At 40.9% G+C, this 25,122-nt stretch overlaps 3 protein-coding genes across 3 annotated transcripts in view; 2 read left to right on the top strand and 1 right to left on the bottom strand.

The window, feature by feature from the left end:
* Positions 1 to 3,928: 3,928 nt before the first annotated feature.
* pomgnt2 (protein O-linked mannose N-acetylglucosaminyltransferase 2 (beta 1,4-)) lies at positions 3,929 to 17,398 on the bottom strand. Its single transcript, XM_024281565.2, has 2 exons — positions 17,197 to 17,398; positions 3,929 to 6,307 (listed from the first exon to the last, which is right to left on the bottom strand). The coding sequence occupies exon 2, from the start codon at positions 6,236 to 6,238 to the stop codon at positions 4,418 to 4,420; it is 1,821 nt and encodes a 606-aa protein (XP_024137333.1). The 5' UTR covers positions 6,239 to 6,307; positions 17,197 to 17,398; the 3' UTR covers positions 3,929 to 4,417.
* LOC118599930 (uncharacterized protein PB18E9.04c-like) lies at positions 9,530 to 13,675 on the top strand. Its single transcript, XM_036216325.1, is given in 7 exon segments — positions 9,530 to 9,552; positions 10,508 to 10,734; positions 10,781 to 11,081; positions 11,126 to 11,343; positions 11,384 to 12,236; positions 12,281 to 12,831; positions 13,320 to 13,675. Coding segments are annotated over 7 exon segments (2,529 nt in total).
* Positions 17,399 to 18,512: 1,114 nt separating the features above from the next.
* Positions 18,513 to 25,122, top strand: part of LOC112151135 (aldehyde dehydrogenase, mitochondrial) — a 39,467-nt gene continuing 32,857 nt past the window's right edge. The window contains exons 1-2 of the mRNA XM_024279835.2: positions 18,513 to 18,748; positions 23,527 to 23,631. Coding sequence (XP_024135603.1) covers positions 18,626 to 18,748; positions 23,527 to 23,631 — 228 coding nt within the window. The 5' untranslated portion in view covers positions 18,513 to 18,625. The remainder of the gene's footprint in view (positions 18,749 to 23,526; positions 23,632 to 25,122) is intronic.

Genomic DNA, 25,122 nt, shown 5'->3' with positions numbered 1-25,122 from the left:
TGAGTTTTTCCAGGGACTCGCTATTAAAAATACAGTTTTCTTTTCCTTATTTTAAACCCTTAACAATAGAAATTATTGAATGTCAAACCTTGGGAAATAATCTAAAACCATCTACTGTCAGCACTTGTGTCTAACATTAGCTCAGTTGTCAGCAACGCTGCTTCCTCATGCGGAATTTGTGAGTTAATTATTTTTTTAAAATTATTTTTATGCTTAAAAAAAGAATTCTGCGAATATTTTTAAGTCTTGAGAATTAAAATTAAATAAATGCTTTTTTAACATATGCCAGGCAGCTACAGTTTCTTTTTAGCGTGCAGTGATATCTGTGTGTAGGTGGGGGGGGGTGGTACCCAAACTGGTCATTCATGCGATTACGGAGATTGACTGGTTAAATTAGTAACAGATCAAAAACCATTCCTTACTCAACAAGAGACAAAATAACCTTCCTGACATTATTTATTCATTATTTGGAATCATTCAAATAACTGCAGATATTTTCTCTCTATTCTACTGCTGCAGCTGTGTTGCTTTTCTTGCAGAAAATGCGCTCCTATAGTCGCATATGCTTACAGGAACTTATCAATTTCCGCCGCCGGAAGTACTAAACTCAAATGTTTGCTCCCGTTGCCATGGTGAATCGTGCTGTCTTTGCTCCATTGATCAGGGCTTTTTATGGTCGCGACGCTCACACCTGATTCTGGTTCTGACAACTTCAAGTTGATTGAATCAAACATTTTCAGCTGTTCTGGAACCGAAAACTCTGAGTTTGAGAATTTAGAGTCCAGTGACTCTAAGTTCAGGTTTGAACTCTAAATTTGTTGAACCTGCTTCTTGGAACGGGCCCCTGATGGAAAAGAATTCTGTTGTCAGAGTTCCTTTCAACACTGACAGGCTCCATGGTGAAAACCTTTGGTTAGTGTTTGAGGTTTAGAAGGTACCCAAACCCTAAATCAACTTTTTTTTTGTTGTTGTATACATCTATAAATGGGACTTTAAAAGTACTGCCTTTTGGTTGTTTACTAATTCAAATAAACTTGTTTTTCAGTGATGAAAATACAGTCTAAAACTCCATGTGTGCTGCCATCAACAGGTTCAAACAAGCAATTACAGTTGAATTTTCTGATGTAAGCCATGCAGAAATCAACCACCATTTCTTAACCGATTTCCACAAAACATGGCTCAAATCTTCTATCACTCCTGACACTTTTCTCCACCCATTCCAACCTGCTTGCACTCTCCTCTTCACTTCTTTTCCACACTCTCCATTACTCTGTACTGTTGACCCTAAATACTTAAACTCCTCCACCTTCTTTATCTCTTCTCCCTGTAACCTCACTCTTCCACTCTGGTTCCTCTCATTCACACACATGTACTCTGTCTTACTGCGGCTAACCTTCATTCCTCTCCTTTCCAGGGCAAACCTCCACCTCTCTAACTCCACCTCCACCTGTTCCCTGCTCTCACTACAAATCACAATATCATCTGCAAACATCATAGTCCATGGTGATTCCTGTCTAACCTCATCCGTCAGTCTGTCCATCACCATTGCAAACAGGAAGGGGCTCAGAGCTGATCCCTGATGTAATCCCACCTCCACCTTGAACTCCTCTGTCACCCCTACAGCACACCTCACCACTGTCTTACAGCCCTCATACATGTCCTGCACTCCTCGGACATACTTCTCTAAAAACTGGCTAATTAGATGCTTCAGTAAAAGCATGTGATGTTCAAGGATCAGGGTTTTATTAACCTGGGGCACCACAAGTCAGAGCTCCAAATGGTAGGCCAAACCCTTTTTATACCTTGCTCAGGTAATTGAGATGATTATCAATCAAAGTCATAAAGGCAAGTGGCAGACTTTGTTACACCTGCCTAAACTGACCAGATGTCCCTGTTACACATGAAGCTTGCCATGGTCAGCTCGCTATTGAGCAGAGCTGGGACGATGGAATAGTAAATGGATAGCTGAAGATTACAATCTTGGCACTAAATTCCTGTCCAGATAAAGAAGAAAACCTTTTTGGCCAAATTTGAATTCTTCTACCCCTTTGGCTTCTCCCTACCCCTCCAACAGAAGGAACATTTGAAGTGAAAGGGGTGTCCGAAGTCGTTTTTTTAAGGGCAGAGCAAAGGGACTTTGTGTTCTGAATCCCTCCACAGTAGGACGAGCCGCGAAGCGCTGTGCCGCAGAGGAGAAACTTTTTTCTTCATGTGGCTCTGAAGCACTGAATGTTACATTTAAATGTAAGTAATGACTTGTTTTTGCACAACCTTTTAAAAGTTATGAGACCGAAGTTGATATACATTTCCGAGTGCTGGGAGCTCTCCATTAACAAAGCTGACCGACGGCGACAATTGATGATGTCATTGAGAGGGAGTAACGTCTGAATTCAAAGACCCTATTTGTCCATAACTATCTCTGTGGAGGGCTAAATGTTGGGGGAGGGAGAAGCTGCAGGGGTGGGAGAAGAATCTGGATTGAGCCTTACTGTGTGAGTGTGTGTGGGGGTTAACATTGCTCACAGATCTGTTGTTTCTGCAGGAGATTTAAAGGTAATCTAGAGAGGGACTGTGATGTTATTTGGGTATGTCAGAAGTCATTTTGTTTTAGGCTAATTACAAAAAGGCTTCCTAATTTCTTACAACCCTGTAGAAACTCAATTTAAAACAGATTTTTTTACAGAAATAAAATTAAACAAACATTTTCATGCAAGCATTGATTTAATATTAAAGTGTTTTATTTTTCCCCAATTTATCTTATTACTTTGGGTCATTAGCTGTTATAATTCAAATGACATAACAGACAACATGAAAAAGTCTTTATCCAGTGGCAGTCTATTAAAGCTAACTCAGGAATTAGTTTACAAAGGCTCTGACCTTAGATCCTGATGTGACAGTAAGGAATTTCACTAAGCAATAACACGAAAGCACATTATCAACACAAGTGTAAAATAAAGCTAAGCATGCATCACACCCACATATAAAAAATCACAGAGAGCAACAAAGGTGGTCTAATGTTACAAATTTACAGCCGGTGATGGTACATTTTTTAAACCACAACCTTTTGTAAAGTGTTTTGTTTTTCTAAATTTAATCAGTTAAATATCTTCAATATCAGCAGTTAGCAGCAAAAGCACATTTTCACAATTCAACTGTCCTCAAGCATAATTCTATTTTAAAATTAAGTTTATAACAGTTTTATAAAACACACCCTAAATTAGTGATCTTTATACAAACCTCAGATATTGAAGTTTGACTATACTACTAGTAGGGATTCAACAATATTCTATATAAAACCGAACCGTTCAATACGGGTTCAACGATTAAATACGACATTTTTCACAATACACATTTCATCTATTCAGTACAAATCTGAGGTGCCTTAAAGGTGTCTCCTGCAAACAATCCCCGCCCACTCTCCCCCTCCCTGCCAGGAACTACCTTGCCCGTCCTACGGTGGTTGGATAATAAAAGTTTTAGCTAAATGCTAAAAAAAAAAAACCCAAAGTTTAGATTGTGTACGACATCCAGCTGTCAAAATGTTAGCGAACTGCTTAAACTGTTGCAGTTCTTATAAGTTGAAATGTTTACAAGTATACAAAAGCTCTATTTAAATGTGATTCTGCAGAATTTTTGTTATGGTCTTTCTCTTTGTATAATAAATCATAATCTGTGGAATAGGAGGACTTCAGGGTTTCTTTTTCTTGCTCAGTTCATATTGAACCGTGATGTTCATATCGAGGTACGTACCGAACCGTGACCAAACTGTATCGGTGAATCTCTAACTACTAGTAAAGAGAGGATGAAGCTGCACAATGATAAACATATTATTACAATAAAAATTCAGAGAAAAAATGAAATGCTGCTGGGAAATATATACATGGTATAATATTGATTTAGACCAGTAATTTTTAAAGACATAAAGTTCTTAAGGGTTTTACAAATCTCTTTTTTTAATCAAAGAATAATGGATTATTCATCAACATAATTCTTGTGTGTATTTAGTCTAAAAAATCTTTCACTTTGTGCTAGATGAGGTTTAATTCTTGAAATATACTTAATAAAAAAAATCAGAGAAAAAATGTACATTACGTGTTGACTCGTTGCATTCTTAAAAACCGTTTGTGTTGGTTCTTAAACTGTCTGCACATTAAGGTAATGCCTGTTTAATTACAGTACAAAATTTGAAGCAGGTCCAACATTAGCAGGCCAGGATGGAAATTAAAATTTAAGAAGTGAGTTAACCATATAAACATAAGTTCAATTCGATCAAAGTAGTAGACTAAAAAAAAACAAAGAAAAAAAAAAACATTTTCAGTTACTAAACATGACTTGGAAAGAGTTGCACATTTTAAATGTTGCACCAAAAGTAAAATACAAGAAAGGAACAACATAATAATGATAACAAAGATATGTGCTAGGTCCTGCAAGTGAGAACATCTGCAAAAGGGCCAAGGAGGTTCTTGTTAAAAATGCACCTGACCCACACCAGGTAGGTAGTGAAGGGTTTAATGTTCTCAGAAAAAGTATAGTTCTGCTGAGGGAGAATGTAAGGCATGTAAGTGTTCTCTCCTTGTTCCTGGATCCATACTTCATACTTCACTTCCCTAACCTTCAGGTATTTTAGATTCCATGGGATCTGCCAGGAGACTGAGAGCTTCGCTTCCTTGGTAGTTTGTACTGAAGTTTGACACTGGGCTTCTCTGACGCGACCCGGGTGGACAGTACTGGTTGCTTTAACTTTTCTCAGGTTGAGCTTGGTCTTCATAGCCTCTTTGAGCAGCTCGATGAAAGAAGGTATGTCCACCAAAGTGTCTTGGTAAATGCGAAAGAGCCACTCTGGGTTGCGACAGCACAAATGTCGGGGGACTTCCTTGCTTTTCAAAATTTTCTTCTGATCCTCTTTTTCCAGGTGAATTATTCCTCCTTGTTCCCAAGGTCTGTCTGGATAGGTGACTGTGTTTTCTTCCTTAGTATTCCTCCAGGAGATATAGTGAAGGTCCATGCCAGGAAGGGAGGCAAGAGTTTTATATGGGGTGTAATGCTCAGGGTTCACAGCAAATGGGAACAATTCAACAACAACAGCACCTCTGGGAAGGAACAATGAGGTAATGAGCTGAGCTCCATGCATACTCACAAGTATGGAAGCACCTCTAATCACCTGGATGATGCTGGGAAAAGATTGTTCTTCTAGGGATACTGTGACCACCCTCATCTGTAACTCCTGAACTATGGCCATAACAACTTCAGCTTCATTCAGTATTAATCGAGTTGTTGAACGGCTGAAGATGACAACATATTGATCATTTGCTTCTCCCTTGTTCTCATTTTCAACTGTTCCTCTATCATTTTCCCCCGTTCTCACGATTGTTATGTTCATTTTCTTCATCAGGGAAGAGGCAAACTGTCTGATCTCATTTCCAGAAACCAGAACATTGGCTTTGGGTCCTTGTGGCTGAACAAAGCCATACTGGTACCAAGTAGTCATTTTGGATAAACCAACATAAGATTTAGTGAAACACATTAGTTTTCCAAAGTTCTTTAAATGTTCTTTAAGCAGGGGTTGTTTACTACTAAGAAGTCTATAGAGATCAAAATAAGGGCCTTCCCCCCAGCCTTCCATGAAAACAAGGCGCGCCTCTCCATCCAGATCTGAATACTGCTTCATGGTATAGAAGGCTGGCAGAAGGTCATCGTGGAATATGTGCATTAGGTTATCAGGATTAAACCTGTTCAGGATAAGTGTGGCATCTGGAACAAACACAGGCTTGGGCATGAACTTCAGAGCTGCCACTGGGAGCTCTAAAAAATTAAAGTATTGGGTGTTGTGATCCTCGACTGAAGACAGGTCCAACAGGGCTGGTTGAAAACGCCTAGATCCAAGATTTGGTAACATGGTCGAAAAGTTGGACTGAAAGAATACAAACTCTTCAGCCTCAGAGCTGTAGCAGAGGTAATCAAAGCGGCAGATGCGGTCAGTGTGCATTTTGCCTGTGCAGACCATGCGAGTGCCCTGTTCCTGAAGGGCCTGCAAGGCCACATGGTAGTCAATGCGGGCTTGTGAGAGCTCCTGGGACCGCTGAACCATATGCAGCTCCTCTTCTAGCAAGAAGGCCTGCTCACTTAGCTTGGAACACTTCCAAAGCAGTGCTGCAACAACTGAGACCAACAATCCATTTAAAAGAGTTCCGAAGTTCATCCTACAGGCTGCTGCGGAGGCTCTCATCCCTGCTGCCATCGAGAAGCCACCCTTCAACTGAAACCGTCATCCAAGTTTGGCAGGACACACTACCAGACATCAGCTGACCTAAAAAAGGTAATGAATAAGAAAAAGAGAAGATAGAATGGTTACTTCAGGGACTTCAAAAGTTTTAGGAGTAGGAGGCTATTGAGGAGACAATATGAGGCGAATGAGCAAGGTGATGACTGAGGGGTGCCTGGGATCCTCCCCCATGAAAATTTTAAAAGCTGGAGTCCTTTAAATACATTTTCTAGACATCTGTGGAATTAGTTCTGCTGATTTGAAAGCAGTAGAGAAGGAGTTCTACTCTTTCACTGTTGACAATTGATTTCCCCCAATCTGTTTTCAACACTTTGGAAGAAGGGCCTCTGGAGGAAACTGTTAAGGAAACTCACTTGTAACACCAACAATGAAGTGTATTTTTTTTCTTATCAAAAATGTTTTTTTTTTTTAAATCAGCAACACTGAAAAAAGCCCCAGCTGAAGAGGATGACAATTCTTCTCTTTATTCTTTTAAGAAAATGAAACTGCATAAAAGTAATTCAATAATGCTGTGAGGACATTTTCTTTTAATAACTTTATTTTTATTAATTTTTTTGATCTTACAACAACAAAAAATATCACACTGACAAGAAAAACAATTGAAAAAGAATATATATATCAAAGAAAAGAAAAAAAAAAGATTACCAAACATAGAAGTATACAATACAGGTCAATGTTGATCTGGAGTTTACTAAATTTGTTTATTTACTATTGCAAATCTTTCACTTGGTTTTGTAGTGGTGTCGTTCAAAAATTGCTTCCACTTCTTCCACTGCTCATCATATTTACATCTCTTTAGTTTAAGGATATATGTCATTTTTTCCATACCTGATATCTCCTCCACAATTTTTATCCAGTCCTGTTGTTGAGGAGGCTCTGGTTGTAACCAGCGTTTTGTTATTGCTTTTTTTATGCAACTAATATAATCTTTGATAAATACATATCTTCCTTTTAAACAGTATCAACCATGTTTCCAAGGCAAATGTCAAGGAAGGTATTTGGGATATCATCTCCGAAAATGACTTGAAGGTTTCTTTACTGTCAATCTGCCCTTTCTAGGGCAGATTGACAGTAAATGTACTTTTATCCTGATTCTGCCTCCAGCTGATTCATTTTGAAATGAAATCATAATGTAAACAACAGCCTGAAAACATTCATATGGTTTGTATTCTAGCCATGATGTCATTGACAGTAAATATGCAGGAATCTATAGAGCAGGGGTGCCCATACTTTTTCGCACCAAGGGCCAAAATCTAAATGGGATCCCGGCCCGCTGGCCAGATACAATATTTTTTTGTATTTCATAAAATAAATGGAAAAAAATAAGGAATATGGTTTATTGAATTTATTTCGATTCTGTATTCATTGAGGTAGCAGACATTAGTAAGAATAAAAAGTAAGTATCATTTATCTTTAAAAGCTTTAACATCAAGGCCTCAATAGACAATTTTAATTAAAAAACAAGAGCAAGCTAAAACAAACTTTGTTCCAATGAAAGCAGCAAACTGGGATCCTTGGCGGGCATGAGGGGAATTTTTTCAGCATTAAACTGGTTCAGATGAGTGTTTCAGAAAAATACAGGACAGCGAATAAACATGGTTAATTGATCACACACATTTATGTGCCAGGCTTGAAGGGGAAGTGAGATAGATCACGGAGACATGGCAAAACGCAAAACACTAGCTGGTTAGCTGCAGCATTTTTTCTGCAGAGAAAAAAAAACATAATTTTGTCAATTCCGTCAGCATCAGCTCCGTCAGCGTCAAATCCATCAACTCCGTTAGCGTCAACTTCGTCAGCATCAACTCCGTCAACGTCTACTCCGTCAGCGTCAACTCCATCAGCGCCTACTCCATTAGCGTCAACTTGGTCAGCGTGAACATCGTCAGCGTCAACTTCGCCAGCATCAACTTCGTCAGCGTCAACTTCGCCAGCGTCAACTCCGCCAGCGTCAACTTCGTCAAAGCAAACTTCATCAACATCAACTTTGTCAGCGTCAACTCCGTCAGCGTCAACTCCGCCAGCGTCAACTTCTTCAACGTCAACTTTGTCAGCGTCACCTCTGTTAGCGTCAACACCGTCAACTCTGTCAGCGTCAACTCCATCAAGTCCGTCTGTGTCAACTCTGTCAGCGTCAACTCCATCAACTCAGTCAGCGTCAAGTCCGTCAGTATCAACACTATCAACTCTGTCAGCGTCAACTCCATCAACTCCGTCAGCGTCAAGTCCGTCAGTATCAACACTATCAACTCTGTCAGCGGCAACTTCGTCAACGTCAACTTTGTCAGCGTCAACTCTGTCAGCATCAACACCGTCAACTCTGTTAGCGTGAACTCTGTCAGCGTCAACTCCATCAACTTTGTGAGCGTCAACTCCGTCAACTCCATCAGCATCAACTCCTTCAGCATCAACTCCTTCAGCATCAACTCCTTCAGCATCAACTCCATCAACTCTGTCAGCATCAATTCCTTCAGCATAAACTCCATCAACTTTGTGAGCGTCAACTCCGTCAACTACATCAGCATCAACTCCTTCAGCATCAACTCCATCAACTTTGTGAGCGTCAACTCCGTCAACTCCATCAGCATCAACTCCTTCAGCATCAATTCCTTCAGCATCAACTCCTCCAACACCGTCAGCTTCAACTCCTTCAGCATCAACTCCATCATAATGGACTCCGTCAGCGCCAACTCCGCCAGCATCAACTCCTTCAGGATCAACTCCGTTAGCATCAAATTCATTAACCACGTCAACATCAGCTCCATTAACTCCGTCAGTGTCAACTCCATCAACTCCGCCAGCGTCAAGTCCATCAACTCCTTCGGCATCAACTCCGTCAGTGTCAACCCCCTCAACGTTAACCCCGTCAGTGTCAACTCCGTTAACGTTGACTCCGTCAGCGTCAACTCCGTTAGCGTCAACCAGGGCTGAGAATCACTGGGTACCTCACGATACGATACGCGATACATGGGTCACGATATCGATAATATCGCGATACTGCGATAATTGGTAAAAATGCTCTCTAATAACTAGCATTATATAGAAGAACGTTTTTTGGGAAAATATATCCCCATTTATCTTTTTAGATAAAACACAATCATAATAAACAACTTTTCTTATTTTGTGCAACAAATTATAGACACTTTTGTGCAACATTGATGACATCAGTAATACTATGTCTTTGACGAGCATTGACTGCAACCAAATTGGAATTATCTGTCAAATGTAATGTTAACAATAGTAAACATGATCAGCAGTGACACTACTTTGTGCAGAATTGTTCCAAGCAGCAGAGCAAAAATTAAATAAGTCAAGTTGCGACAGCTATCTACCTCCAAGAGAACGTCACACCAAAGGATGATGAATATAATGTTTTACAGCCTCTCTCAAAATTGACCTAATTTTTTGTGCACTTTTCCTTCACTTGAAAAGGGCTGAGCATCCAAAATTGAAGGTTGATTTACTCAGACTGCTACTTGAGATTATTTTTCCAATCTTTATTTATTTTCCATTTGGTCAGTCAGCAGTCAATAGGTAAAAACCTTAAAACACACATAATAATGGCAAAAATATAATTTTAAGTGCTTTAATTAATTGGCATTCTCCCTAATTTTAGAGTGAATTCATGTACTTTATTTTAATTACATTTAAATTTAAGTTCATGAATAAAATCCTGCTTTTTTTATTTAAGAATTACTTTAAATAACATTAGCAACAAGTAATTACATTGTTTGAAAACATCACATTATAAATTTAGCAAAGTTCCACCGTACACCAGCAGGTTAAACATTGAAGTGCATGAAAACGAAAATACCGACGGTACCTGAAGTGTACACAAACAACTGCGAAGTGCGAGCCTAGTTCCCACAGCAAACAGGAAGTAAGTGATCGCTAACATTCTAGCGCTCAGACAAAGTCACTTCTTACTGCCAGGATCTCCTACAGATGGATGATAAATGCTGATGGGTCGGCATACTTCACACACGCGCTACAGAGCCTGTAGCTCACCGGTGCTTCTCCCGAACGAGCGCGTGCGTCGCTATTAAAAATCCGACGCAGCACGCCCATCTACGCAATAGGTCCGGCGCGCGACTCAGACGCTCAGCGCTACAGCCTCTTCAAATGAAAATATACTATCGACACTTGGTGAGAACCCATCGGGAATCGATTGCAGGACAAAATATTGCGATATATCACAATATTGATATTATGGCACTTCGTCAGCGTCAACTTCGTCAGCGTCAAATCCGCCAGAGTCAACTTTGTCAACATCAACATCGTCAGCGTCAACTCTGTCAGCGTAAACTTCGTCAGGGTCATCTCCGCCAGCATCAACTCCGCCAGCATCAACTCCGCCAACGTCAACTCCGTCAGCGTTAACTTCGTCAGCGTCAACTCTGTTAGCGTCCACTCCATCAACTCCGTCAGCGAAAACTCCATCAACTTTGTCAGCACAAAGTCAGTCAGCGTCAACCCCTTCAGCATCAACTCCTTCAGCATCAACTCTGTCAGCGTCAACTCTAGCAACTTCTTGAGCGTCAACTCCATCAGCGTCAACTCCATTAACTCCGTCAGCATCAACTCCTTCTGCATCAACTCTGTCAGCGTCAACTCTAGCAACTTTTTGGGTGTCAACTCTATCAACTCCACCAGCGTCAACTCCATCAGTGTCAACTCAATCAACTCCATCAGCGTCAACTCCATCAACTCCTCAGGAATCAACTCCGTCAGCGTCAACTCCATCAACTCCTTCGGCACCAACTCCGTCAGCGTCAACTCCATCAACTTCATCAACTCCGTCAGCGTCAACTACATCAACCCCTTGAACATCAACTCTGTCAGCGTCAACTCTATCAACTCCTTCACCATCAACTCCGTCAGCATCAAATCCATCAACTCCGTCAGCATCAACTCCATTAACCCTGTCAGTGTCAACTCCGTCAAATCCTTCAGCATCAACTCCGTCAGAATCAACTCTGTCAGCGAAAACTCCATCAACTCCATCAGCATCAACTCCGTTAGCATCAAATCCATCAACTCCGCCAGCATCAACTCCTTCAGTATCAACTCCGTCAGCATCAACTCCATCAACTCCGTCAGCGTCAACTCCGTCATCAGCTCCATCAACTCCGCCAGTATCAACTCCTTCAGTATCAACTCCGTCAGCATCAACTCCATCAACTCCGTCAGCGTCAACTCCTTCGGCACCAACTCCGCCAGCATCAACTCCATCAGTGTCAACTCCATCAACTAAGCCAGCGTCGACTCCATCAAGTCCATCAGCATCAGCTCCATCAACTCCGTCAGAATAAACTCCATCAACTCAGTCAGCATCAACTCTGTTAGCATCAAATCCATTAACTCCGTCAGCATCAACTCCTTCAGTATCAACTCCGTCAGCATCAACTCCGTCAGCATTAATTCCTTCAGCATTATCTCCTTCAGCATCAATTCCTTCAGCATCAAGTCCGTCAGCGTCAACTCCATCAACTCCTTCAGTATCAACTCCATCAGCATCAACTCCATCAAATCCGTCAGCATCAACTCCTTCAGCACCACCTCCGCCAGCGTCAACTCCATCAACTCCTTCGGCATCAACTCCATTAAATCCACCAGCGTCAACTCCATCAACTCCTTCGGCATAAACTCCGTCAGCATCAACTCCATCAACTCTGTTAGCATCACCTCCTCCAACACCGTCAGCGTCAACTCCGTCAGTGTCAACACTGTCAGCGTCAACTCCATCAGCGTCAACTCCATCAACTCCTTCAGCATCAACTCCTTCAGCATCAATTCCTTCAGCAACAACTCCGTCAACGCCAACTCCATCAACTCCTTCAGAATCAACTCCATCAACTCCGTCAGCATCAACTCCTTTAGCACCAACTCCGCCAGCGTCAACTCCATCAGCGTCAACTCCAACAACTCCTTTGGCATCAACTCCATTAACTCCGCCAGCGTCAACTCCATCAACTCCTTCGGCATCAACTCCAACAGCATCGACTCCATAAACTCAGTCAGCATCAACTCCATCAACTCCGTCAGCGTTGACTACTTCAGCATCAAATTCTTTAGCATCGACTCTGTCAGCGCCAACTCCGCCAACATCAACTCGTTCAGTATCAACTCCATCAGCATCAACTCCTTCGGCATCAACTCCGTCAGCATCAATTCCATAAACTCCGTCACTATCAACTCCTCCAACACCTTCAGCGTCAACTCCATCGACTCCGTCAGCGTCAACTGCTTCAGCATCAAATCCTTCAGCATCGACTCTGTCAGCGGCAACTCCGCCAGCTTCAACTCTTTCAGTATCAACTTCGTCAGCATCAACTCTATCAACTCCATCAGCGTCAAGTTCGTCATCTTCAACTCCGTCAGCGTCAACTCCATCAACTCCGCCAACATCAACTCCTTTAGTATCAACACCGTCAGCATCAACTCCATCAACTCCGTCACCATCAACTCCATCAACTCCGTCAGCACCAACTCAGCCAGCGTCAACTCCTTCAGTATCAACTCCGCCAGCGACAACTCTTTACAACTCTGTCAGCAATAACTCCATTGACTCTGTCAGCGTCAACTCCATCAACTCCTTCAGCATCAACTTCTTCAGAATTAACTCCTTCAACCTCAATTCCTTCACCATCAACTCTTGTCAGCAACAACTCCGTCAGCGTCAACTCAGTCAGCACCAACTCAGCCAGCGTCAACTCCTTCAGCATCAACTCCTTCAGAATGAACTCCTTCAGCATCAACTCCTTCAGCATTAACTCCATTAGCGTCAAATCTATTAACTAGTTCAACATCAACTCCATCAGCATCAACTCCTTCAGAATGAACTCCTTCAGCATCAATTCCTTCAGCATCAACTCCTTCAGCATCTACTCCATTAGTGTCAAATCTATTAACTAGTTCAGCATCAACTCCCTCAGCATCAACTCCTTGAGAATGAACTCCTTCAGCACCAACTCAGTCAGCATCAACTCCATCAGCGTCAACTCCGTCAGCACTAACTAAGTCAGCACCAACTCAGCCAGCGTCATCTCCTTCAACATCAACTCCTTCAGCATCAACTCCATCAACTCCGTCAGCCTCAACTTCGTCACCTTCAACTCCGCCAGCATCAACTCCATCAACTCCGCCAGCATCAACTCCTTCAGCGTCAACTCCGTCAGCATCAACTCTTTCAGAGTCAACTCCGTCAGCGTCAACTCTTTCAGAGTCAACTCCGTCAACATCAACTCCGTCAGCACCAACTCAGCTAGCGTCATCTCCTTCAGCATCAACTCCTTCAGCATCGACTCCGTCAGCGCCAACTCCGCCAGCATCAACTCCGTCAACTCCGTCAGCGTCAACTTCGTCAGCTGTAGAGTGAAGCTGTCAAGTTAGGGGCAAAGGAGGAGAAATAGAGCGTATCAATGAAAGAAAAAAAGTCAATTAAATAGTAATTCAGAGGAGTATGGTTTGCTGGCTGAAGAATGGCAGAAGTGAAACAGAAGAGTTCAAGATAAAAAAAAAAAAACCTACACAGAGTAAACCACAAAGTAGGTATTGGATAGAGATCTGGAAAAAGTCCAGTGAAATTGCAGTTTATATGTTTATTGTAGATGATGTATATATATATATATATATATATATATATATATATACATATATATATATGCAAATAATGTTTTATTTTACAATGTACCCGTTCTTCAATGCAAAATTTTAACAAATCAGAAATGCAGATATCCTTGTATCAACAGAGAGCAGTCAGAGGCAGTCCCTCCTGAGGGAACTAAAACAATTTCGAACCAACATTCAGACCAGATTCTACTATGGCTATATTGAAAATGTAATACACTTCTCGTTTGTCTACTCGTTTCACTCACTGACTGTACAAAACAAAAATCGTCTCAAAGATCATTGAGCAGCCAAAACAGAAAAACGTCTATACCAGGACCTGTTTTTGTTCTGTATCTTAAGTTTGAGTGGCTTCGCAGACTTCGCCTCACTGGATACTAGGACTGGGTTGATAAAATCGGTTAATCGATTTGAATCAATTTAAGCTTAATTGGTCAATAATTGATCCATATCAATTTAGCACATAAAGCTAAAGTCCGCTAGCTTGATGGTGACGTTTAATGTCCCCCTCCAATGAAAATGTTTTTTGAGTTTTTAACACGTCTGTGTGGCATTTTTCTTCTGAAAGAGAAACAATATAATAAGAAATAATTTCGTGTTTGCATTTCCAAGAATTTCTCCTTTTAAGTTGCTGTCACTCAGAGAAAAACTTCGCTTGAATTCCTGAAACTTTCATACGTCACAGTAGCTAGCTAACCCAGATGTAGCTGTAGAGGCTGGAGAGAAGATAACGTCCCACTTCTGTGCTGTTAAGGACTGTAATTCAGTGAAAGGCCATAATGATGTTTCAGCTTTCATTATTTCCACAAGGAATCTGAGAAAAAAATAGACTGGATTTATTGGTCACAGCAACGTCAATAATTACTCAATCAGTTGCGGAAAAAGAGACATTTTTCAACTGGACGGAGACGCGGGTGATTGCATTGACATTGATCGTACTTTAATTGCATCCAAGACGGGACTTTTTTTAAGTTGGTCTATTTAAAAATGAGACTGAAAGTAAAATCCCATCAGCTGTCACAAATATGCTGTCCGTGTTTGATCCAACCCACAGAGGAGTGGCGAGCTGCAGCAGCTGCTGAAGGAGCGCCGCCGCTGCCAGCGCTGCTGCAGCTCCGCTTAGGATCCACCGGGTGGTTTAACCGGACACCGGAACCGTTCTCCTGAACGTAACCCTCCGTCTGCATCTAAAAACATCACCACTGTCATTTAGAAACTGACACGCGATTAGACCCTTTCTGTATTCTGGTATTTCATTAGATTTCTAGTTCTAGTGAATTCAACAATCAGCATGTGCTAGCATGAAATCAGTTCTGAGTTCCAGCTAGTGCTGCTGCTGCTGCAATGCAGCCTAAATGATCATGTTTTATTTTATTTTTTCATGGGCTTATCAAAGTCTGTGTCTCGATAGCATGTCTGGGGGGGTTAAAGGGCGAGGTTACACTGCTTATCACCATAAGCCACGCCCACACAGAGGGATTTTTGGAAAAGAAAGCATCAGATCAACAAGGAAAATGGCTTTTTAAAACAATTAGGATGTGGAGTTTTTGTTAAAAACTTCACAGTCCTAATTAAAACCCCATTGGGAACATTTAAAGAAAATTTAGAAAATTGTTGTAGGGGAACTTTAATGGAATACCCCATAGGACGGCTAATGCTAACGCTCGGTCAACCTAAACATACATTACTGACTGTTCTGCCCCAGGAAAGTTTTGTTAATTTTGGGGTTTCGATAAAGTTTTATTTTGAATCCAGCTTTATTGTCATAACTACAGAGTTAATTTGCATACACACAACGTGTGCAGTTTTATTTTTTACTCCTTCAACTAACAGTCCTATGGAAAGCAATGACTGTGAGTGAGACATGTTTATTAATTCTATATAGACAAATTTCTAAATACTATTTTCTGTCTTTGTAGTTTTACTCCATTGTTGACGAAATAAAAACGTCTTTGAAGCAAGAAGTTTAGATGGCTGTTTCCTTGTGCAAACACGGGGCACAAAACGCACAACAAGAACAGCACACTGACAAAATGAACATCTTTAAGAACTCACAGACATGAATTTTCCAAACTCTTTTAAGGAAACATTTGAGGAACCATTTGTGGACTTAATGACCATTTGTTACTCATTCTTTGCAGATTCTTCTTGAACAAAAAAGTGTATCGCTGTACTGCCAAAATACTGATTTGCGATCTATCATGACATTCAGTTCTGCGATTGTTTCTTTCTCACCAAGTATGGATCTTTTTTTTTTGCTTGAAGAGGGTGTAAGAGGTTATATTCATCATCCTTTGGTGAGACGTTCTTTTGGGGGTAGATGGGGGTGCGCTTTGCAAGACTAGCTGTTGTAAGCACCAATGTGTCTACTTGAATTATTTAAATGTTGTTGTTGTTTGCGACAATTTTGCACTAAGTAGTGGTAGTAAGTTGTTTATCCTGATTGTGTTCATGGTATCAGATAAGTGGGTATATATTTTCTCAAAAAATATGTGTTCTATAATAATGTGAGTAATTAGATTACCACTTATCACAGGATCATGATATCATCAATACCGTGTAGGTACCCAGTGTTTCCCAGCCCTAGCTATGACCTTATCGCCACCTAGTGGCAAAACTGAAACGCCCTGCAAGAGAAGCAGAACAATGTTTACAATGTTAATAATCTGAACATTTTTGTTAGAGCTTCACCTGTCTCTGTGGCCTCACCTGCATCTGTGGCCTCACCTGTCTCTGTGGCCTCACCTGTCTCTGTGGCCTCACCTGCATCTGTGGCCTCACCTGCATCTGTGGCCTCACCTGTCTCTGTGGCCTCACCTGCATCTGTGGCCTCACCTGTCTCTGTGGCCTCACCTGTCTCTGTGGCGTCACCTGTCTCTGTGGCCTCACCTGTCTCTGTGGCTTCACCTGTCTCTGTGGCCTCACCTGTCTCTGTGGCCTCACCTGTCTCTGTGGCGTCACCTGCATCTGTGGCATCACCTGTCTCTGTGGCTTCACCTGTCTCTGTGGCCTCACCTGTCTCTGTGGCTTCACCTGTCTCTGTGGCTTCACCTGTCTCTTTAGCATCACTTGTGTCTTTAGCATCACCTGTCTCCGTAGTTCCCCCGTTTTTTCTATGTTGCAGAAACACGGATGGGAGAGGGCCTTCCATGCCCGGTGATGCGCAAGGCAGACGCGTCAAAGCGGCGCCTGCTGACTTGAAGGACAGAAGGTCCTCTGGGATGACGTCACGGATACAAGAACAACCACAGCTAAAAGAAACCAGTACTTTCATTCAAACTCACCTTAAATCTCACGAACAACGTGCGTGATTAGTAAAGTCGTGGTGGGTTTAGCAGCATCGGCGGCTCCTCATCGCAGCAGAAGAACGAGCGGTGTCGGAGTCCTGCGCTGAACATGCAGGTGAACAGAGTTTAGAGGAGAACGCTCCATGGACGATTGTTTACAACTAAACCGGAATCTTCTTCTTCTTGATAATAAAAATGTGCATCCTTTAAGCTTCCTATGTGGTTGTAAAACAACTGAGTGGCGTACTACTGCCCCCTGCTGGTCAGGGGTGTAAGTGCACGACAGAATTTTGATCTAACTTTTCAAACTTTGGTAAGGTTCTCTTTTTTTAAAAAAGCTGGTGTTTGCATTGATGAATATTTCCTCCAAACGAACCTCACTTCTGCTTTACAAACAGCCGCTTTGTCATTTGGCTTTAAGACGGAAATCTTCTTTCCACAGGCAAACATGTAATAAGGGAAATGATGTTTTAGAAGACTAACAGGAGATACAACTCAGTATATTCATTTAATTTAAATAAAAAAATAAAATAAGAAAAACCTAAAGTGACTGACCAACCACAAGCAGAATTTTTTTTTTAATCCTTAAAGGCCTCGTGGTTTCTCTTCTTTGTACAATTATAATTTGAGCAGTAAATATGGTAATACAATTACTGGGCATGTAATTAGTAACACTTCACTCATATTCATTTGTGTCTGTTAAACCTTAAAATAGGCTAACATGTTGCAGTCATTCATCACTTTTCTAACACGTTACTATCAGCTCTCTTAGTCTATTTTTCCTTCCAGGCCAGCAGGTCCTGCTTCCTCTGCTGGAGGGGGTGATAACGGAAACGTTGAACCTCCCTTTCTTTTATTTACATGAATTCAAATGATTTTTTGCAGAGGACACTCAACATGTAATCACTCACTAATAAGCAAGTAACAACTATTTTCAACACACATTTTTTGGGGGGACTACTGTCACCAATCATGAATGAGCTTGTTTGAAGTCCACACCCCTCTCTGAAAGAGGGCACCACATGCTTTTACTAAGGCATCTGATGGTTCAGTTTACAATAAAATATCTTTTAAAAAACAGGATTAGAAAGAAGTCTTAAGAATGATTTATCAGAGCAAGAATGATTATTTTGACAAATAAAATGACAGATAAATAACTGTCTGTTTCTCAATAGAAGTCTGGGATTTTGACTTCTCGGGACCGCGTGTACTTCCTGTTTGGAACACGAGGGGAGGTTGATATGTCCGGTGAATATTTACAGTCAATGATTTGCACAGAGCCCACATCTCATCCACACTCCGAACCAGCAGGGGGCAGCACAGCTTGTCTGGCGCAGATAAAGCTACAGAAGCTGCAGTGTTCTGCGCAGCTCGAAGTCAGTCAGAAGTTTGTGTTCTTGTTGGGTCTTCTGGTTCTGCCGTCGTCATGCTCCGGCTGCGCGCCGCCGTGTCTCGGGCTGTGTCTCCGGTGACCCGGGTGTTGGCGTGTCGCTTCTCCGCGGCTCCAATCCCGGTTCCGAACACACACCCGGAGGTCCACTACAACAAGGTAAGCGATCCAACTCTGCTGCATGTTCCTCTGCTGTGCTACAAGGGTCAGACACATGGACATAGATGATCAATATGCAGTTGTAGAAGCAGCGTCTGCAGCCCGGGAACTTTATTGGAGGGGGGTGCACGTGACGTACTTCCTCGAGACCATGTTTATGTAGCACGACGATTGCGATCAATGAGCAGGACTCACGTCCCCCCAGCTGGCACCCCCACATAAAGTGTGTGTTGTCGTCTTGTCACTCAAGCCTCGAGCTGCACGCATTTAAACAGCTGACGCGCAGCTGAGGTGAAGTCAGGGATCCCGGAACATTCACCCGGGCCAGGGTTATGCAACATGGGGTGTGGGGGTGTGAGGGTGTGGGGGCGGGAGTCTGAGGCTGGTCCAATTCTTTTCCAGGTTCCAAAAATTAAAACTAAACATGGTGAGGCAGCCTTTCAGCATTTCTCTTCAAAGGTTTGGAACAATCTCCCTGAAAATGTGAGACATGTCACAAGTCTGAAAATGTTCTAATCCAAGATGAAACGTTTTATTTAGCAATGTGTTTTAAAATGGGAACTATTTTATGTGTAGGTTTTTAATATTTTAAATTTCTGAATTCTTTTATGATTTTACTTGTGTTTTATCAATAGATTTTTGTTTCCTTTTGTGATTTTTTTTTTTTTTAATGTTTTTGTACAGCACTTTCAATTGCCTTGGGTAGGAATTGTGCTTTATCAATAAACTTGCTTGCTTTTCAGACTTCAGATTCACGGCGCACAGGCCACAAGGTGCACTGAGGACAAGTGTTCCCACGTCTGGGAATTACATTTAAATGCCTTTTTGTGTAAACCAGAAACTTTATTTGTGTAGCACTTTTTCCAACTCCTGTCACTCAACGTTCTTTACATAAAAAATATAATCAAATTTTAAAAACTAAAAGCAAGAATTGCTCACGCACGCACACACGGTTTGGATCACGTGTTTCCTTCTGGTCCAATAAGAGAGCGGTGATATCCAAGATGGCAATAACACTACACGTTTGGAGGAGGGAAAGACTCCACATGTTTAAAAAGCTGTACAAAAGGTGCTACATACACATTGTATCTATAAAAGGGGAAAAAATACAGGATTTTACAGCTAAGAGATGGGAAGGAACTGCTGGACGGTGGAGAGTTCAAGGCAATTGCTGAAACAGATCAGCACTGTATCCCCATGCACTTCAACAAATTAGACACTGGTTTTTAATGTCACATGCTACAGAATATTTATTGATAAAAGGCGCTTGGATTTATCTAAGAAACATTAAAGACAACACCCAGGTGCCCATTAAGCATGAAGAGTCGAGTCTGTGCCGCATACCTCACGATCAACAATTGAAACTCTAGGAAAGAAAGTCCAGTCAGGATAGGGGTGTTAGAAGATATCAGTTCAGTGAAATATCGCAATACTTCATTATTTATTCACTATTCAACTTTTAATGTGAAATGACACAAAACACTGTGACCACAACCCAAAGTACTAATTATAATGTGCAAAGCAAAAAGAAAAAAACACGATCATGTGTAATCATGGTAAAGGTTGACAGAAATAGCAATCAGTAGTCAGTAATGATCTGATCTGGAGAAAGTTGGGATTTGGGGGTTCAGATACAGGTACAGATTGCAGAAGAGTGGAATAAAAAGTCACGTTCTATGTGGGTCTCAATCCTTTGACCAGACTGAAAAAATAGTAATGGGTCTCTGATGGTGTTTGGGGGCTGGGCCAAATGTGGAGGTGGGCCGGATTCGGCCCGGGGGCCGTAGTTTGGTGACCCCTGGCTAGATGAATGTCATCCTAGCTACCTCTGCAGGGAAATGTGCTGCTGCCGAAAGTTAAAGACTCTCTTTCCTGGGAAATAATACAAAAAAGAAAAGAAAAATCAAATTCCTGCTGTGCGATGTGTTTGAGTAAACAGTGTGGTCCTAGAAATGTCATCGGGCTTTCATGTCTGCCAGATTTGTGCAGTGTGCCTCCAACCACAGCAGAACCTTCCCGGGTTCTGTTGTGGTTGTTTTAGAAACAAAGCCATAATCCTTCAATTGTCAACCTGCCAAACTGATAACCTAAACCAAAAACATGAATTTGTGTTTCATCTTGTGTTGATGGAACAGATGCAGCTTAGAAAACTGATCCCACATTTTCTAAGGCTTTTCCTGACCTTAAAAAGATGGATAGTTTGATCACTGTTACACCCCATTTGGTCTAGGGGTCCGGGGCCTAACATAAAGGCAAATTAAACAAGAAATGTGTACCAAAAACACAACAAAAGTCTCCATAAAAAGTATAACAAAACCCCAACTAACTCAACCCTGGGAGCTTACCTGTAAATGAAAAGGTAAAAGAATGACAAACACTAACCTCACTGGACTAACAGAAACAGGACAAAAGTCATACTAAAAAATGACAGTTCACCCTTACAGCTTCACCTAAATTAACCAATACTAAACCGGAGTACACAGAGTGGGACCTAAACCAAAATACCAACGAAACTACAAAGTGCGCACAAATCAAAACAGGTGGAGAAGATCACTGAGCTGCAGTGGAGACAGGCTGCAGCCCAGCCCCCTTCTCGTGGTCTGGAGGTCCACATGGTGCATTTGTAGGCTCCCTCCTCCAGGTTGGACCAATGGGGAGCCACACCTCCAGCACCACACCTGAAACAAATACAGAAAAACACACAAAGATCCACAAACACACAGGAGTCCCACTCTGACAAAAATCCACAGAACCAAAAGAAAATTACAAAACCAAATATGGCCACAGCTGTAACAATCACTCATGAAATCAGTCGTGATTAGGCTGTTCTCATCAAAATGTGGTTAATTGCTTTGTTTTTCTTAAAGGAAACTTGATCAGCTTCATACTTACCATTGCTTTGCTGCAGAAAATTGTCTCAAAGGCTGGTTCTGCTTTTAACAATAATTTACTGCAGTAAACTTGAATCTCCTTCAAAAAGCCAACCCATAATGTATTATCCTTTAAGTTTTAAAGCGTTGCATTTGAAGTGCTTTGTAATGGTCAGGCCTGTTCCATGAGCCTGTGGGCTGATAAGGGACTGTCGGTAACTATGTGTTCAGTCTGTTCGTGGCTCACCGGTAGAGACTAAAGTCCATCAAGGACACCTTCACAGAGGGCTTTGGAGATCTGCAGTTCTCTATCAAGTGTTTCCTCTTACTGTACAACTACATTTCCATTGAACATTTTAGCCCACACATAAACATAATTAGAAGTTAAACCAATAAAAACCTTTGAACATTACAAAGTGATTTTTTTTTCTTTTTAAAGGGCTTATCCCGTGCTATTCTTATTCCTTTTTTAAAGTAAACTGTCTCTCTCTCTCTCTTTCTCTTTCTATATATATCTGTATATTAGGACCGGGAATCATTTAAAAAACAAACAAACTCATTAGTTGCAAATCTGGAAAAAATTAATTGCGATAAATTGCAAAAAACGTTTTATTTTTTCTTTAGTCTTTACCAGCCACTAATTATCTACAAATAATCTCAATATGAAATCACACGCAATTGTACATTTAAAATGTTTATTTTAACCCTTTGGAATCCAGGGTTTAAAGGGTCATCAAATAGTGCAGTTCGAGGCTTATTCCATTCTCAGCCCATATTATTAAAAAAAAAAAAAATGCCAAAAAGGGGGCGGGGCTTGTGGAGCCAGACTGAGCGGCAGAGGAGTGGCTTAGATCTATGATTGACTGTTGGGTTATGTTTCATATACTGGGTGTTCAATATGTAGAGTGGGCCGTCTTTGTTATGTTCAACTAAAATTCAAACCCCCCAAAAATATGGAGAGTGGTACTGGGCAAAGTGATGGAAGTTTCTCCACAGAACTTGTCTGAACAGAACTATAATGCAAAAATAAATATAACAATAAATAAATAAAAATAACAAAAAAATTGTAGTTTCCTCTTTTTCATGATGGTAGAATTTTACAAGTTGTTTCTTATCCATTAAAAAAAAATTGTATGTGTGTTAGTGTTATTATTTTGTTCTTTGTACAGCACTTTGAGGTGTTTTTAACAGGATATGGGCTTTGCTACTTCACTTTGTCAAGTTTATAAGCCAGTCATACTATTGAACTTCATCAATCAATCCTCCTCCTTTCTGGGCTTGGGTAATCAGCATTTACAAGCTCAGTTGATTAGATTCTTGCACAAAGGAAAAATCTGTTCATTTGACAGCAGTGTGTTACCTGTAACAATAGAAGGTGCAGTTCTTGTACTATTTACAGCTTAGTTTTTAGAGATAATAAACATGTAAATATACCACAACATCAACGATTTTCTAAGCTTTAATTTGAGCTATGTTTTGTGGAAATTGGTTAGGAAATGAGGGAGCTAGCCGGATTTATGTGGTTGATTGCTGCATGGCTTACATTGAAACAGCTGCGTTCTGTGTAATTCTAGTAAAATATATAAAATCTGTTTTAGCATTATAAGAAGCCAGGAAAAAAAAACAAAATCATCACTATTGAAATGTACTTCAGAACACACCAAAGTAAAGAAATGTGTTTCTTCTCTGCACCACGAGCATGGTGCAGATCCCCCTGATGTAGGAAAAGCCTGGGTCACTACGGCTCTGACTTAAAAAGACACTTGCACTGCAACAGCTGTAATGCCCCTACAACTGGAGCAATAGGATGGATCCAGAGGGCATTGGGCCAAAGGCTTGTAGTTGAACTTATATGAATGTGCTTCAGCAGGAATGGTGATGGGTAATGAGACATCTGTCATCTTTCAGCTCTTCATAAACAATCGGTGGCAGGATGCAGAGAGTGGGAAAACATTTCCAACCATCAATCCAGCAACTGGAGAGGTGATCTGTCAGGTGGCAGAGGCAGATGAGGTAAAGAAACACAAGCTTGACACATAAGAGATGGGTTGTCTGTGCTGGAGAATATGTTCATCCAGAAATGATACATACCTCCAGAAATGCTTTGTGTAGGGTTGCAATGATTCATTTCAACTTTGATTAGATTTTTGTGGTTGCAGATTCAAGTCATTTTTAGTTTTGGTTTATTTTGAATGATTTGATTGGATCTGATTCACTGACCTAAAATGGATCAGGGCATCTTTATCCCAAACTTCCACCAGTGTGACTCAGATAAACACCTGGTACTGAACAGTACAGGTGAACTTTTCCAGATTCCTTGTATTACTTCAAGACAATCAGAATAATTTTTTTAAATTGCATTTACAGTTGAGCTCCTGTCACCATTTTTCTACAAAGATATTTACAAGTACAGTCAATTGCAAATTTGCAGTGTTCCAGATATCAGTATATGTACTACCTAGTATATATAAATGTAATGTTACTTTATCAGTTACACTGACTTATTACAAGGAGTTATAGATGTATTACCACTAGAAAGAAGGCCCGTTTGTGGCGCTCAGCTCTTATAATCTAGTGTAAATTTAATGTGTGCAAACAATTAAGCAAAAACTTAATTTGCAATTCCTTTGAAGAACTTGTCTGCTGAAAGAAATCTGGATTTTAAGCAATTTAAAGCTGTTGATATTTGAAGCCAAAAATACCTAGTTTTATTGTGGATGTATATTTAGGTTCCACAAATCTGGTAAAATAGCTGTTCAAATGTGCTTTAAAATATCACTAGGTGACACCAAATATTTCAAAACTTTGTACATCATATATTTCTATTTAAGTGAACAAGATTACCTTTCTTCCAGAGCAGGGGGACCCAAACTTTTTTGCTCCCAGGGCCAAAATCTAAATGGGATCCCGGCCCGCGGGTCAGATACAAAATTTTTTTCATGTCATGAAATAAAATGAGAAAAAAAGGAATATGGTTTAATTGATTTATTTTGATTCTGTATTCATTAAGGAAACACACATTAGTAAGAATAAAACATTTTTAACATTTGTCTTTGAAAGCTTTAACATCAAGGCCTCACTGGACATTTTTAATAAAAAAAACAGAACAAGCTAAAACAAACTTTTTTCTGATGAAAGCATCAAACTGTGATCCTAATGAGAGACGTGGAGCTGATCTTTTGACTTTATCTGTTTGCCGTCGTCGCTCCATCTTAGCTACCTGAAAAAAGCTGCCAAAAGCATCAGAAGTGACCAGGATAGATCCCCGGAATTTCTAACACCAAAAAGCCCAGAGCTGACTCATTTGGGGGCTATTTCACCTAGAGGTGTAACGGATGATAAAACTCAGGGTTCAGATTGTGTCACGTTTTAGGGTCACTCTTTGGATCTTTTTTCAGATTATAAGATTATAAAATAGAACTGGACAGAGCAAGCCCCCCTACTTCCGTGTTCCATATAGGAAGTACCACTGGGTTGCAAAAAGGCCAAAGTCCCATTGACTTA

This window comes from Oryzias melastigma, linkage group LG17 (genome assembly GCF_002922805.2).
Source record: "Oryzias melastigma strain HK-1 linkage group LG17, ASM292280v2, whole genome shotgun sequence".
In the NCBI taxonomy this organism is placed as follows: domain Eukaryota; kingdom Metazoa; phylum Chordata; class Actinopteri; order Beloniformes; family Adrianichthyidae; genus Oryzias; species Oryzias melastigma.
This window is presented reverse-complemented; position numbering and strand designations above follow the sequence as displayed.

Excerpts from the sequence above, each read along its gene's own strand:
- pomgnt2 (XM_024281565.2), bottom strand. The coding sequence starts at position 6,238 with ATGGCAGCAGGGATGAGAGCCTCCGCAGCAGCCTGTAGGATGAACTTC.